Below are 12,809 nucleotides of genomic sequence, written 5' to 3'. Positions count from 1 at the left end.
GTATTTATTGAGTCCTTACTATGTGCAGAGCACTGCACTAAGTGCCTGGGAGAGTACGATATCAGAATTAGCATAATTCTGATAATGAGCTTACAGTCTAGAGGGGGAGAATTAAGCATTTTCCCATCTTTCCAGTCTCTTTTTCCTCTTACCTGTAAATAGTTTGTCTTCCCCATTAAAGTGTAAGCTCCTTGAGGGACCATGCCATGGTCTAGGTACTCAAATAGGTATTTAAATATTACTGATGGATTGATTAACTGGCTGAGAACTTAGGGAATTGGGGAAGCAGGCGTGGATGCGGAGGTTGTTGGCCAGTTTCTGTTTCAGGAAACAGAAAGTCTCTCTGGACTTGCTTTTCCTAGTGCGGGATCCTGAAGGCAAATTGATGCTATTCTGCAAGGGGGCTGACACCATCATCTACACGCTACTGGACAGTTCTTCGGAGGCCCTGAAGGACGTGACCATGGAGCACCTGAATGTAAGTGGGACCGTCGGGGCTCCTTTCTAAGAGTGGATCTGTAGGATTCTGTGTGAAGGGTGCCTCTCTCAGGATCACACCTCGACGGCTTCCAGTACTCGACCAGTCTCGATTGCCGAGGGAGGGTCAACCAGAAGCATATCCATTCCATTCCTAGCTTGGCCAGTGGCTATGAGAGGGAGTCGAGGATGGAGACACCTTCCCGGCTCCGCCAATTGTCAGCTGTGTGACTTCGGGCAAGTCACTTAACTTCTCTGTGCCTCAGTTCCCTCATTTGTAAAATGGGGATTAAGACTGTGAGCCCCCCGTGGGACAACCTGATCACCTTGTATCCCCCCAGCGCTTAGAACCCTGCTTTAAACATAGTAAGCACTCAAAAGATACCATCATCATCATTATTATTATTATCCTGTACCAACCGCCGTGTGACGTGGAAACGTGACGCGGCTTTTGTTTACCTTGGGCACGCTCGTGTCTTCCAGGAGTTCGCTGGGGAAGGTTTGCGCACCCTTGTCGTGGCCTGCAGGCAGCTGGATGAATCGTACTTCGGCACCTGGATCAAGCGTCACCATGAAGCCAGCACTGCCCTGGAGGAACGCGAGGAAAAGTTATCGATGCTATACCAAGAGATCGAAAGCAACCTATTGGTGGGTAACTCTAGATCCATCCCTTTCCAGGGAGGGCTCGAGGACAATAAAGGAGGGGATTTTCCACCTTTTCCCAAGAAAATAAGGAACCGCTTGTTCATAGTTCAGAGTCGTGGAGGGTCACTGAGAGATTTTACATTTCCCCCAAAGCTACAGAGATTGCCGACCATCACTCCGTGTTTTTTCCACCGGGGCGGATTCTTGAGCAGATGGTCTCTTAAGGATTAAAGCAAGTGTCTCTTGGGGTAGTTTAGAGGAAGCAGGCAGCCTGCAGCCCAAAGGCAGACTTATCCTCAGAGAAAGTCGTCTCAGAGAGATCCAGCCCTCTTAGTCTTAGCCTCTCCTCCAGCCCGGAATTACCACCAATGGTCGGTACCTCTCTCAGCAGTCCCAGGGGATGAACAGGAAGAGAAGTTGGAAGAGGCCCAAGGTAAGGCAGGGTGAGAGTAGCTTCTTGAAGAGGACCATTGCCGCACCAGCGATCGCTCATCGGTGAATGTCCTAATTAGACCAGTATCTGTAACCAATCAACTTTTTATCCCTTGTGCCATCTTGTTCTCTCTTGACTTGGAATCCAAAATGAACCCGGTTCCGACTCTCCCTCTTGGAGGTTGGTCGGTGACCAGAGGGAATGGACTCCTCCGGGGTGTCCTTATCGCTGGGCTGCTTTGAGGACGTTATGTCTTGCCGTGCTGGAGGATCTAGAGTCTTTTGGAACCCAGGTTTTCATGCCACAACCTAGGCGCAGTAGATAGAGCCCAGGCTTGGGGGTCAGAAGGTCATGGATTCTAATCCCGGCTCTGCCACTTTGTCCGCTGAGTGACCTGGGGCAAATACTAAGCGCCTGGGAAAGTAGAATACAAGAGCCAAAGGAAAGGAGGCCAGCTCAACTGAAGAGCCCAGGAGTTTGTGAGGGGCAGAGCAGGAAGTGGGGGATGTAAGTTGGGAAAATAGCACCTGACTTGGGAGAGAACCCAGCCCAAGTGGAAAATACCTGGGTTTCCAGAGTGCTTCTCCAGTTACAGTGGAGTCTGGAATCAGAGCTGCAGTTTTCCCCCAAGAGCTAACCGGCTCTTTCAGAGGAGAACCACCTGTAGGAATACCTCAGTCAATCCATTAATGGGATTTACTGAGCGACTATTATAAGCAGCAAGTGCTTGTGCTCAACAGTATTGCTGACGTGATCCCTGCCTTCAAGGAGCTTGCAATCTAGTAATAAGAATAATAATGGCATTTATTAAGTGCTTATTACGTGCAAAGCAGTGTTCTAAGCCTGGGGAGGTTACAAGATGATCAGATTGTCCCACAGGGGCTCCCAGTCTTAATCCCCAATTGACAGATGAGGTCACCGAGGCCCAGAGAAGTGAAGCGACTTGCCCAAAGTCGCCCAGCTGACAATGGGCGGAGCTGGGATTTGAACCCGTGACCTCCGACTCCAAAGCTCTTTCCACTGAGCCACGCTGCTTCTCTGTGTGGGGAAGACAGACTTTAAAATAAAGTACAGATAGGAGAAAAGGCAGGGTCTGAGGAGAGGTACCTAAGTGCTTCCCTGTTCCCCCCGCCACGTGGAGTCACCCTGCTTTGCTGTGCTTGCAGTTATTAGGAGCCACCGCCATTGAAGACAAACTACAGGACGGAGTGCCGGAGACCATCGCCACCCTGACCCGAGCCAAGATTAATGTGTGGGTCCTCACAGGTGATAAGCAAGGTAAGCTGGGCCTGGAGTCAGGGGCTCGTCCCCGCTCTGGCTTATTTAGGAACAGGATGCCTGCTCTCAACTAGCTGCTATTATAGAATAATTGTAATTATGGCATTTATTAAACGTTTACCGTCTACTGGGGTAGAAGCGAGGTTGGAAGCAGTTCCTGCCCCACACTGGGCTCACAATCCATATATAATCATAGTAATGACTGTGGTAGTTGTTACACCCTTACTCTGTGCCAAGCCCCGCATTAAGCACTGGGATAGACACCGGATAATCAGACCCCACATGGGGCTCGCAGGCTAAGCGCGAGGGAGGCCACTGTGCAAATGAGAAAAATGAGACCCGGAGAGGTTAAGTGACTTGCCCAAGATCCCTCACCAGGCCCGGGACTAGAACTCGGGACTCCTAGTTTAAGTTCCCGTCCCTGAGATTGACAAGGGAGCCAGATTGGCACGTCCTCTCCCCCCGGGATTCCGGCACACTCCCTGGGAGGGGCTCACAGATAACCTCAGCGTGGCACAAGCTGGGGCTAATAATAGTAGTAGTAATGATTAATTAATTAATTCATCATTAATTGATGAGTAACTAAGAGAGTGCTGTGCATGGAGCACCATACTAGGCGCAGGTGGCAGTTAAATTAAACATGGCCTGTGCCCCTTGGGGGCTCACAATCTCAGTGGGGAGAAGGGGCTCGAAAGAGACACATCGGGGATGACAATAGAATAGACCCCCCGCACACAAATACACAAAATAAAAACAAAATCAGTAAAGCGTGAGGACTCACGGGGGCGAAGTCCAGGCTGCTCAGAGTTCAGGGCACACCCATAGTAGGGAAGCAGCATGGCTCAGTGGAAAGAGCCCGGGCTTGGGAGTCATAGGTCATGGGTTCGAATCCCAGCTCTGCCGCTTGTCAGCCATGACTTGCGTCAAGTCACTTAATAATAATAATAATGGTATTTATTAAGCGCTTACTATATGCTGTTCTAAGCACTGGGGGATACAAGGTGATCAGGTTGTCCCACGGGGGGCTCACAGTTTTAATCCCCATTTTACAGATGAGGGAACTGAGGCACAGAGAAGTGAAGCGACTTGCCCAAAGTCACACAGCCGACAATTGGCGGAGCCGGGATTTGAACCCCTGACCTCTGACTCCAAAGCCCGGGCTCTTTCCACTGACTTCCCTGTGCCTCGGTCCCCTCATCTGTAAAATGGGGATTAAGACTGTGAGCCTCACGTGGGACAACCTGATCACCTCGAATCCTCCCCAGCACTTTGAACAGTGCTTTGCACATAGTAAGCGCTCAACTAATGCCATTATTATTATCATTATTATTGCGGCCACCGGTTTTGGGAGGACTCACGCTGTGGGCGTTCTTTCTTCTCTCTGCCGCCGGAGTGGTGGAAGGCAGGACGGGCCAGCGAAGCTCCTCAGTGGCACGGAGGTGAGCCAGTACGGCTGCCTCTCCAGAGCGGGGAGACACCAAAGGAGTGCTACAGATCTGCTTTTCCCTCTCCCAAGGCAGGATGGAGTTTCCTCATTAACACAGAGGAGAGACAGCGTGGTGGAAAATGACAGTGTCTGCTTCCATAAACGCCTTTTCAGGGTTAAATGGGAAATTGGGTAGTATTACGGTCGAACTATATGAGTCCCACACCTAGAGATGGGGCCGGGGAGGGGGGAGTCCAGAGGTTTTAGGATCACTTACTCCGGAGTACCCGCTCCCAAAAGGGAGAGCTCAACTTAAAGTGCCTACCTGATGGCACCATATGGAACAAAGCCAATCACAACTGAGGATTTGAGGAGAGGAAGTGGGGACTGGCCAAAAGGAAAACTTCAAAAGTTACAAAGGGGACCGCTCTTCAGCTGGGGTCCAGGGAATGGGCAGGGACCGCATCTTTCATTCATTCATTCATTCATTCAATTGTATTTATTGAGCGCTTACTGTGTGCAGGGCACTGTACTAAGCACTTGGGAGGGTACAGCAGAACAACGAACGGACACATTCCCTGCCCACAGGAAGCTTGCGGCCTACAGCAGGAGACAGACATTAATATAAATAAATTACAGAGGTGTACAGAAGTGCTGGGGGGCTGGGGGGGGTGATGAGTAAAGGGAGCAGCTCAGGGCGATGCAGAAGGGAGTGGGAGAAGAGGAAAGGGGGGCTTAGTCAGGGAACAGTGCTTTGCACATAGTAAGCGCTTAACAGATGCCATTATTATTATTATTATTATTATTGTTGTTATTATTATTATTATTATGTGCCTTTGAAGGTAGGGAGAGTAATCGTCTGTCTGATTCGAGGAGGGAGGGCATTCCAAGCCAGAGGCAGGATGCGGGCGAGGGGTCAGCGGCGAGGTAGACGAGATCGAGATACAGGGAGAAGGTTGGTACTAGAGGAGCCAAGTTTACGGACCGGAGTCCGTAGGAGTGTAGCGAGGCGAGGTAGAAGGGGCAAGGTGATTGAGTGCTTTAAAGCCGATGGCGAGGAACTTTTGTTTGAGGTTTGGGGGTATGAGCAACCACTGGGGTTTCTTGAGGGGTGGGGAAACATATCCTGAACGTTTTTGTAGAAAAATGATCTGGGCAGCAGAGTGAAGTAGGGGCTGGAGAGGGGGGAGTCAAGAGGCTGCATGGTCAGCAAGGAGGGGATCGGATAAGTGATTGTATTGACACGATAGCAGTTTGAATGGAGAAAAGAGGGCGGATTTTAGCGACGCTGAATTGTACTTTCCCAAGCACTTCGTACAGTGCTCTGCACGCAGTCAGCGGTCAATGAATGCCATTGATTGATTGATTGATTTGGGGAGAATTGCTGAATTGGCCGGAGCAATCCAAGAAGAGCCGTGTTCACTTGTGGCAAGGAATAGGGAGACCAGAGAAGGGCGTCTGTGGTGCAGAAAATCCTCTGGGATCATTTCAGAGAAATAATAGGGTTCTGGGGGAAGGGGAGGAGGAACTTACCTCTTTAGGAAGGTTATCAGCCCTAAGGAGAAGAATTTTGATACTGGATTTGTTTTAGAGAGCTGTTACACAAGTGTGCAGTTTGGCTCTATGGTGGCATTTTGCAGCAATTAAACTGCCGTAATTGGTGATCTATTTTTAAGCCCTTAACTAATTAAAAATGAGTTATGTTCTCTACCCCTAGTGTCTGTGTTTGAGGAGAGAGTGTGGGAGTCACATCCATCAGGGAGTGCAAAGCAGAGTGGGAGAAAAGGAGAAAGGGACCTCTGACCCTCAGCAACTGTCCTCTGGAAGCAAGGCTGGCTAGCTGGACGCCGAGTGCTTTCCGTGGCTTTGGGGGAACCGTCCTGAAAGTTAGGAGGGCGGTAGCCACAATTTAAGGAGTGAAACAATCACGTGAACTCCTAAAAGGATTCCTAATCTCGGCAGAACTACGTTTTAGGGTGCTAGGAGTCAGATCTCTGACGAGTGGCTCTGTGGGTTATTTCGGCTTGGATAAAACAGCAACAAGTTGCAGCATCTGATTTTTCCCCACTCAGCCCCACTGACATCCCCCCAAAAGGGTCTTCCCTCAGAGGGGAAGGTTGAACGAGTTGCATCTATACCACAGATCAGCACGGGAGACAGCTGGGCTTGCTCAGAAAACAGGTTTTCCCCTCCTCCATTTCTGAGGCTGGCCACGCGTGAGGAGGGTTTCTGGTGCTGTCAGCGTCTGGAAGGAGCCAACCCCTCGTGGGAGGCCTCACTTCTCCACCTGGAGAGCTGGCTGTCCATTCCGCCCCACAAAGCCAAGCAGAAAATAATAATTATGGTATCTGTTAAGCGCTTACTCTGTGCCAAGCACTGTTCCTAAGCTCTGGAGTAGGTACAAAGTAATCAGCGTGTTGAGAAACTCTAGTGCTGTTGCTCAGCAGCTCTTTGGAGAAGCGGCAACTAAGTTCCATAGAGAAGGGATTTTTTTCATCTCATTGCCCAGTTGCCCAGTGCTAACACCCCAGGTATTTAGCGGGGCTCCTATTAGTTCCCGGAGCTCACCCCCAGAAATCTGGATCGGGGGTGTCGGGTGACAATTTTTATTAGCGTCGGTGAAAGACGCACTGCTGGTTGGGTGGGAGAGCCAGAGAATAATTCTAGTAATGATAATGTTTGTTAAGCACTTACTATGTGCCAGGCACTGTACTAAGCTCTGGGGGTAGATACAGGGTAATCAGATCTCACGTGGGACTCGCAGTCTAGGAGAGAGAACAGGTATTGAATCCCCATTCTGCAGATGAGGGAACTGAGGTCCAGAGAAGTTAAGTGGCATGCCCAAGGTTACACGACAGATAAGTGACAGAACCGAGATTATAACCTAGGTCCTCTGACTCCTAGGCTCTTTCCACCAGGCCGCACTGCTTCCCTATCAGGATGATGACGATGAGGGAGTCTCCCGTCAATATTTCACGACGGAGAACCTGCCTGGTATTAATCACTCTCCAGGTGCCGGAGAACTGTGCTAAGTGCTGGGGTAGAGGCGAGATAATCAGATTGGACTCGATCTTGGTTCTTCACGGGGCTCACAATCTGGGAGGCATTGTATCCCCATTTTACGAATGAGGAAACTGAGTCACCGACAGGTTAAGCGACTTGCCCAGGGCCACGCAGCAGGCCAGAGGCAAGGCGGGGATGAGGAGCCGGCCTTCTAACTCCCAGACCTGTGGGCTTTCCACTCGGGCATGCTAGTTGTGAAGGAGCAGAGGGGTCCCAGATTAGGGCTTTGAACTGGGAACCCCGAAGCACGTTCCTCTCTAGACCGTAAGCTCCTCGGGGTAGGAATCATGCCAAATCTATCGCGTTGTAGCCTCCCGGCACTTAGTGCACAGAGTCAGCATTCAGTGAATGCTGTTCTGCCTGTTGTCGCGCAACTAAGCCATCCCCATACTGACTCTCCCGATGGTGTGCCTCCTCCCAGAGACGGCCATGAACATTGGCTACTCCTGCAACATGCTGGACGACGACATGGACCAAGTGTTCGTCATCGAAGGGCAAGACTCCGAAGCCGTGCTGAAGGAGCTCAGGTACGGTCTGACCAGCTCGGCTCGACTCCCGGCTTTCTGCCAGCTGACGCCTTCAGCTTGGCGAATCAATCAATCGTATTTATTGAGCGCTTACTGTGTGCGGAGCACTGTAGGAGGGATTGATGTTCCTTTGACCCGTGTCGGGTGCCGAAGTGCCTGGCAGCACTTACAGTGCTGGAGTAGATGCAAAATAATCCGATCGGACACTTCCCCGTCCCACAGGGGGTAGCCGCTCTGTGAGGGAGAGAGAACAGACATTGAAACCGTTATTTTATGGAAAAGAGAAAACAGCTTCTGTTGTTCCCAAGCACTTCACTCCCCCCAGTCCTGGTGGTTGCCCGTTATGTTGCCAACTTGTACTTCCCAAGCGCTCAGTACGGTGCTCTGCACACAGTAAGCGCTCAATAAATATGATTGATCGATTGATTGGCCCCAAGGTAAGTCCCACCCCACAGAATCAAGTCTCCGGGCCACCCGCCAAGGAGGGAGGAGCCAGAGAGGCAGCACGGCCTAGTGGAAAGAGTCAGGGGACCTGGGTTCGAATCCCGGCTCTGCCACTTGTCCCCCCCTGCCCAGTCCCACAGACCTTATGTACATTTCCAGAATTTATTTATATTAACATCTGCCACCCCCTCTAGACTATAAGCTTGTTGTGGGCAGGGAATGTGCCTGTTTTATTGCCGTTTGTACTCTCCCGAGTGCTCAGTTCAGTGCCCTGCACTCCATAAGTGCTCAATAAATCCGATTGATTGTCTGCTGTGTGACCATGGGCAAGTCACTTAACTCCTCCGGGCCTCAGCCTGATTTTCTGTAAAATGGGGATTAAATCCTACTCCCTCCCATCTAGACTGTAAACGTCACGGGGTATCCAACCTGGGTAAACTTCCGTCTACATGAGCGCTTAACAAATACCATAATTATTGTTAATTATTATCTTAGGGCCACCCTTTGGGTCGCCCCATCCGAGGGATACCCATCGGCTCACCCAACAGTCAGGTCTGTGGCCCTGCTCCCTGCCAGCTGAGGACTCCAGGCCGGCAGGCTGGGACCCGGCCAGACAACAGTATCACAAAGAGAGTTCCCAGTGGTTCTGCCTGCCCCCGGGCCCATCCCTGCAGACGAGCCAACCTTCAAAAACACCTCGTCTGCCTGCAGGAAATATCACCTCAGGCCAACCCCCCGACTCTTTTAATAGAGTATTAAGCACTTACTACGTGCTGGAGTAGATAGAAAATAATCAGATCGGACACATCCCCGTCCCTCAGGGCGTTCCCAGTCTGTGAGGGAGAGAGAACAGACATTGGAACCGTATTTTATGGAAAAGAAAACTAAGGCAACCAGAAGTTACGTGACATGCCCGAGATCACACAGCAGGCAAATCAGGAATCTGGACTATCAATCAATCAATCGTATTTATTGAGCGCTTGCTTTGTGCAGAGCACTGTACTAAGTGCTTGGGAAGTACAAGTTGGTTGACTAGGACCGTGATGTCCTGATTCCAGTCCTGCTCTAAGAAGCGGGCACAGAGCGGAATCAATCAATCAATCAATCGTATTTATTGAGCGCTTACTGTGTGCAGAGCAGAAGACCGCGCAGAGTCTCTCGTACCCTCCCCTTCAGCCTGGCATCCTCTGGAGGTGGCGATCTCGGCAAGGCACTCACGTCTCCTCCTCCTGCTCCTGTCTCTGTTGCTGCTGCTGCAGGAACTGTAATAATAATGACGGCATTTATTAAGCGCTTACTATGAAAGCGCTTAGAACAGTGCTTTGCACATAGTAAGTGCTTAATAAATGCTATTATTATTATTATTATTATTATTATTATTATTATGTTCTAAGCGCTGGTAAGGTAACAAGGGGATCAGGTTGTCCCATGGGGGGCTCACAGTCTTCATCCCCGTTTGACAGAGGGAGGGAACTGAGGCCCAGAGAAGGGAAGTGACTTGCCCAGAGTCACACAGCTGACAATTGGCAGAACCTGGATTTGAACCCATGACCTCTGACTCCCAAGCCCGGGCTCTTTCCACTGAGCCACGCTGCTTCTGTCAGCCACTGGGGATAGACTGATCCCTGGGAGAACTCGCTCCCTAGCGCGGAACTATTTCTCTGCTTTTAATGGTCAGTTTCCTTTCCAGAGAAGCCAGGAAAGAGATGAGACCGGAATCCTTTCTGGACACCGACCCCGTTAACATTCAGATTTCCCGGCCTTCCAAGGAAAGCCTCGTCCTGCCTGAAGAGAGTGCCGGCGGGAACTTCGGCATGGTCATCAATGGACACAGTTTGGTAGGGAAAGGTCGCGGCCCCCGGAATCCTCCTGAGAAAATCCGCGGTCTCTTCCGAGAGGGAGACCTCCCCAGGCTCCTGTCCCAGGGAACCACTTCAAGCAGTATTAATTCTTAGTGCAGCGCTTAGTACAGTGCTCTGCACATAGTAAGCGCTCAATAAATACAATTGATTGATTAATTAATTCATTCATTCAATCATATATATTGAGCGCTTACCATGTGCAGACCACTGGACTAAGCACTTGGAAAGTAGCGGAGAAGCAGCGTGGCTCAGTGGAAAGAACCCGGGCTTTGGAGTCCGAGGTCATGGGTTCGATTCCCATCTCTGCCACATATCTGCTGTGTGACCTTGGGCAAGTCACTTAACTTCTCTGAGCCTCAGTTACCTCATCTGTAAAATGAGGATTAAGACTGTGAGCCCCACGTGGGACAACCTGATCACTTTGTTTCCCCCCAAGCGCTTAGAACAGTGCTTTGCACATAGTAAGCGCTTAACAAATGCCAACATTATTATTATTATTATTAAAGCACAATTCGGCAACAGATAGAGACAGTCCCTAACCCAGCAACGGGCTCACAGTCTGGAAGGGGGAGACGGACACGCAAAACAAAACAAGTAGATATCCATAGCAGCATCAAAATAGATAAATAGAATTATAGCTATATGCACATCATTAATACAATCAATAGAATGATAAATACGTACAAATATGCACAAGTGCCGTGGGGCGGGGAAGGGGGTAGAGCAGAGGGGTGGGGAGGGGAGGAGGAGCAGAGGGGGGCTCAGTCTGGGAAGGCCTCCTGGAGGAGGTGAGCCCTCAGGAGGGCTTTGAAGGGGGGAAGAGAGCTAGTTTGGCGGCTGTGAGGAGGGAGGGCATTCCAGGCCGGAGGTGGGACGTGGGCCGGGGGTCGACGGCGGGACGGGCGAGAACGAGGCCCAGTGAGGAGGTTAGCGGCGGTATCTCTTCCAGGCCTCCTGAAAGTCAGCCCAGTGGTCAGCGGGCATCATCAGGTTCCCAAGGGAACATTAAGGAAGGAACTGCACAGAGCCCTGTAGGAGAGCAAAGTGTGTGGGCTGGGCTGTAGTAGGGGCGAGCTGGTTGGGTGCTTTTAAAGCCGGTGGTCAGGAGTGTTTGTTTGATACAGAGGTGGATGGGCAGCCATTGGAGGTTCTCGAGGAGTGGGAGACATGGACTGAACTTTTTTTAGAAAAAAATGATCCGTGCAGCAGAGTGAAGCGTGGACTGGAGGCAGACAAGAGGCAGGGAAATCAGCAACGCGTCAGACTCAGAAGTCAAGGAGAGAGAGGATAAGTACTTGAATCGGTACGGTAGCAGGTTTGATGGAGACAAAAGGACAGATTTTAGCAGGGTTGGGAGGGTAAAACTGGCAGGATTTGGTGACAGATTGAATATGTGGGTGGATGAGTCGATGCCAAGATTATGGTCTCGTGAGAGAGGGAGGATAGTGATATTGTCTACAGGAATAGGAAAGATGGGGGAAGACAGAGTTTGGGTGGGAAGATTAGTTGTGGACGTGTTTGAGTTATCGGCGGGACATCCGGAGATGTCCCGAAGACGGGAGGAGATGTGAGATCACAGGGAAGGAGAGAAGTCGGAGCTGGAGATGTGAATTTGGGAATCACCTCCGTAGCCATGGGAGTGAATGAGTTCTCCAAGGGAGTAGGTGTAGATGGAGACTAGAAGGGGATCTGTAGCTGAGTCTTTAGGGACCCGTACTGTCAGAGGATGGATGGTAGAGACAGAACCAGAAAAAGAAACTGAGAAAGGGTGGTCATAGAGGTAGGAGGACAACCAAGAGGGGACAGTGTCAGTGAAGCCAAGGATGGATAATGTTTCAGGGAGAAGAGGGTGATCTATGGTGAGAACGGCTGAGAGACTTGGGAGGATTAGGATAGAAGAGAGGCCATCGGACTTGGGCATCAGTTTCCTTAGAGGGGGCTGTTTCTGTGACATCGTGGGCGTGGAAGTTAGATCGGGGGGGATCGAGGAGAGACTTGGAGGACAGAAAGTGGAGACAGCAGATGTATACAGCTCTCTCGAGAAGTTTGGAAAGGAATGGTAGGAGGGAGATGGGGCGATAACTGAAAGGAGCTGTTCCCCGAGCCGTGGGGCTATGTTGGCGGAAATCCAGACGTCTCTCCGACACTGTCCACCTTAAATTCATTGTTAGCTGCTTCAGTTCGGTCCTCTCCTTTGCCCCACAGTGAGACTTCTTCCCAATTCATGCTCCTACCCACTGCTCCTCAGCCGTTTCACACATTCAGCTTCCTCCTTAGGCCTCTTCCCCCCCACCACGCCCACCATCTCTTTCTCCTAATGACCTGGCCACATACTTCAACAACAAGATTGAAACCATCAGGTGTGATCTCCCCCAAATCTCCCCTACTTCTTTCCAATCCCCCCTCCTCCCCAACCCTCTTGGACTCTCCTTATATTCCCCTCCGTAACTAAAGAAGAGTGGAGGGCTGCAGGTTTAGTGGGATGAGATCAACAGAGGCACAGGGGAGCAGGAGAGTTTTGTTCAGTCAATTTGTACGTCACGGGACGGCAGTTTGGGCAGGGAGACTAAGTGAGGAAGGACTGTTGTGGAATATTGGAGGGAGTCGGAAGAAGAGTGGTCTCTGGGGGAACGGGACAGAGTGGTGAGGGGTGG

The 12,809-nt window shown here is 50.7% G+C and overlaps 1 protein-coding gene across 3 annotated transcripts in view; it reads left to right on the top strand.

Annotated features, from left to right (window-relative positions):
* The window catches only part of LOC119922904 (phospholipid-transporting ATPase FetA-like), a 135,613-nt gene that overhangs the window by 105,010 nt on the left and 17,794 nt on the right, over positions 1-12,809 (top strand). For all 3 annotated transcript variants that reach the window (XM_038742528.1, XM_038742526.1, XM_038742527.1), the window contains exons 18-22: positions 363-478; positions 961-1,125; positions 2,722-2,833; positions 7,744-7,849; positions 9,984-10,131. In XM_038742528.1, the coding sequence (XP_038598456.1) occupies positions 363-478; positions 961-1,125; positions 2,722-2,833; positions 7,744-7,849; positions 9,984-10,131 (647 nt within the window). The remainder of the gene's footprint in view (positions 1-362; positions 479-960; positions 1,126-2,721; positions 2,834-7,743; positions 7,850-9,983; positions 10,132-12,809) is intronic.

The sequence above is a fragment of the Tachyglossus aculeatus genome, unplaced genomic scaffold (genome assembly GCF_015852505.1).
Source record: "Tachyglossus aculeatus isolate mTacAcu1 unplaced genomic scaffold, mTacAcu1.pri scaffold_12_arrow_ctg1, whole genome shotgun sequence".
Classification (NCBI taxonomy): Eukaryota; Metazoa; Chordata; class Mammalia; order Monotremata; family Tachyglossidae; genus Tachyglossus; species Tachyglossus aculeatus.
This window is presented reverse-complemented; position numbering and strand designations above follow the sequence as displayed.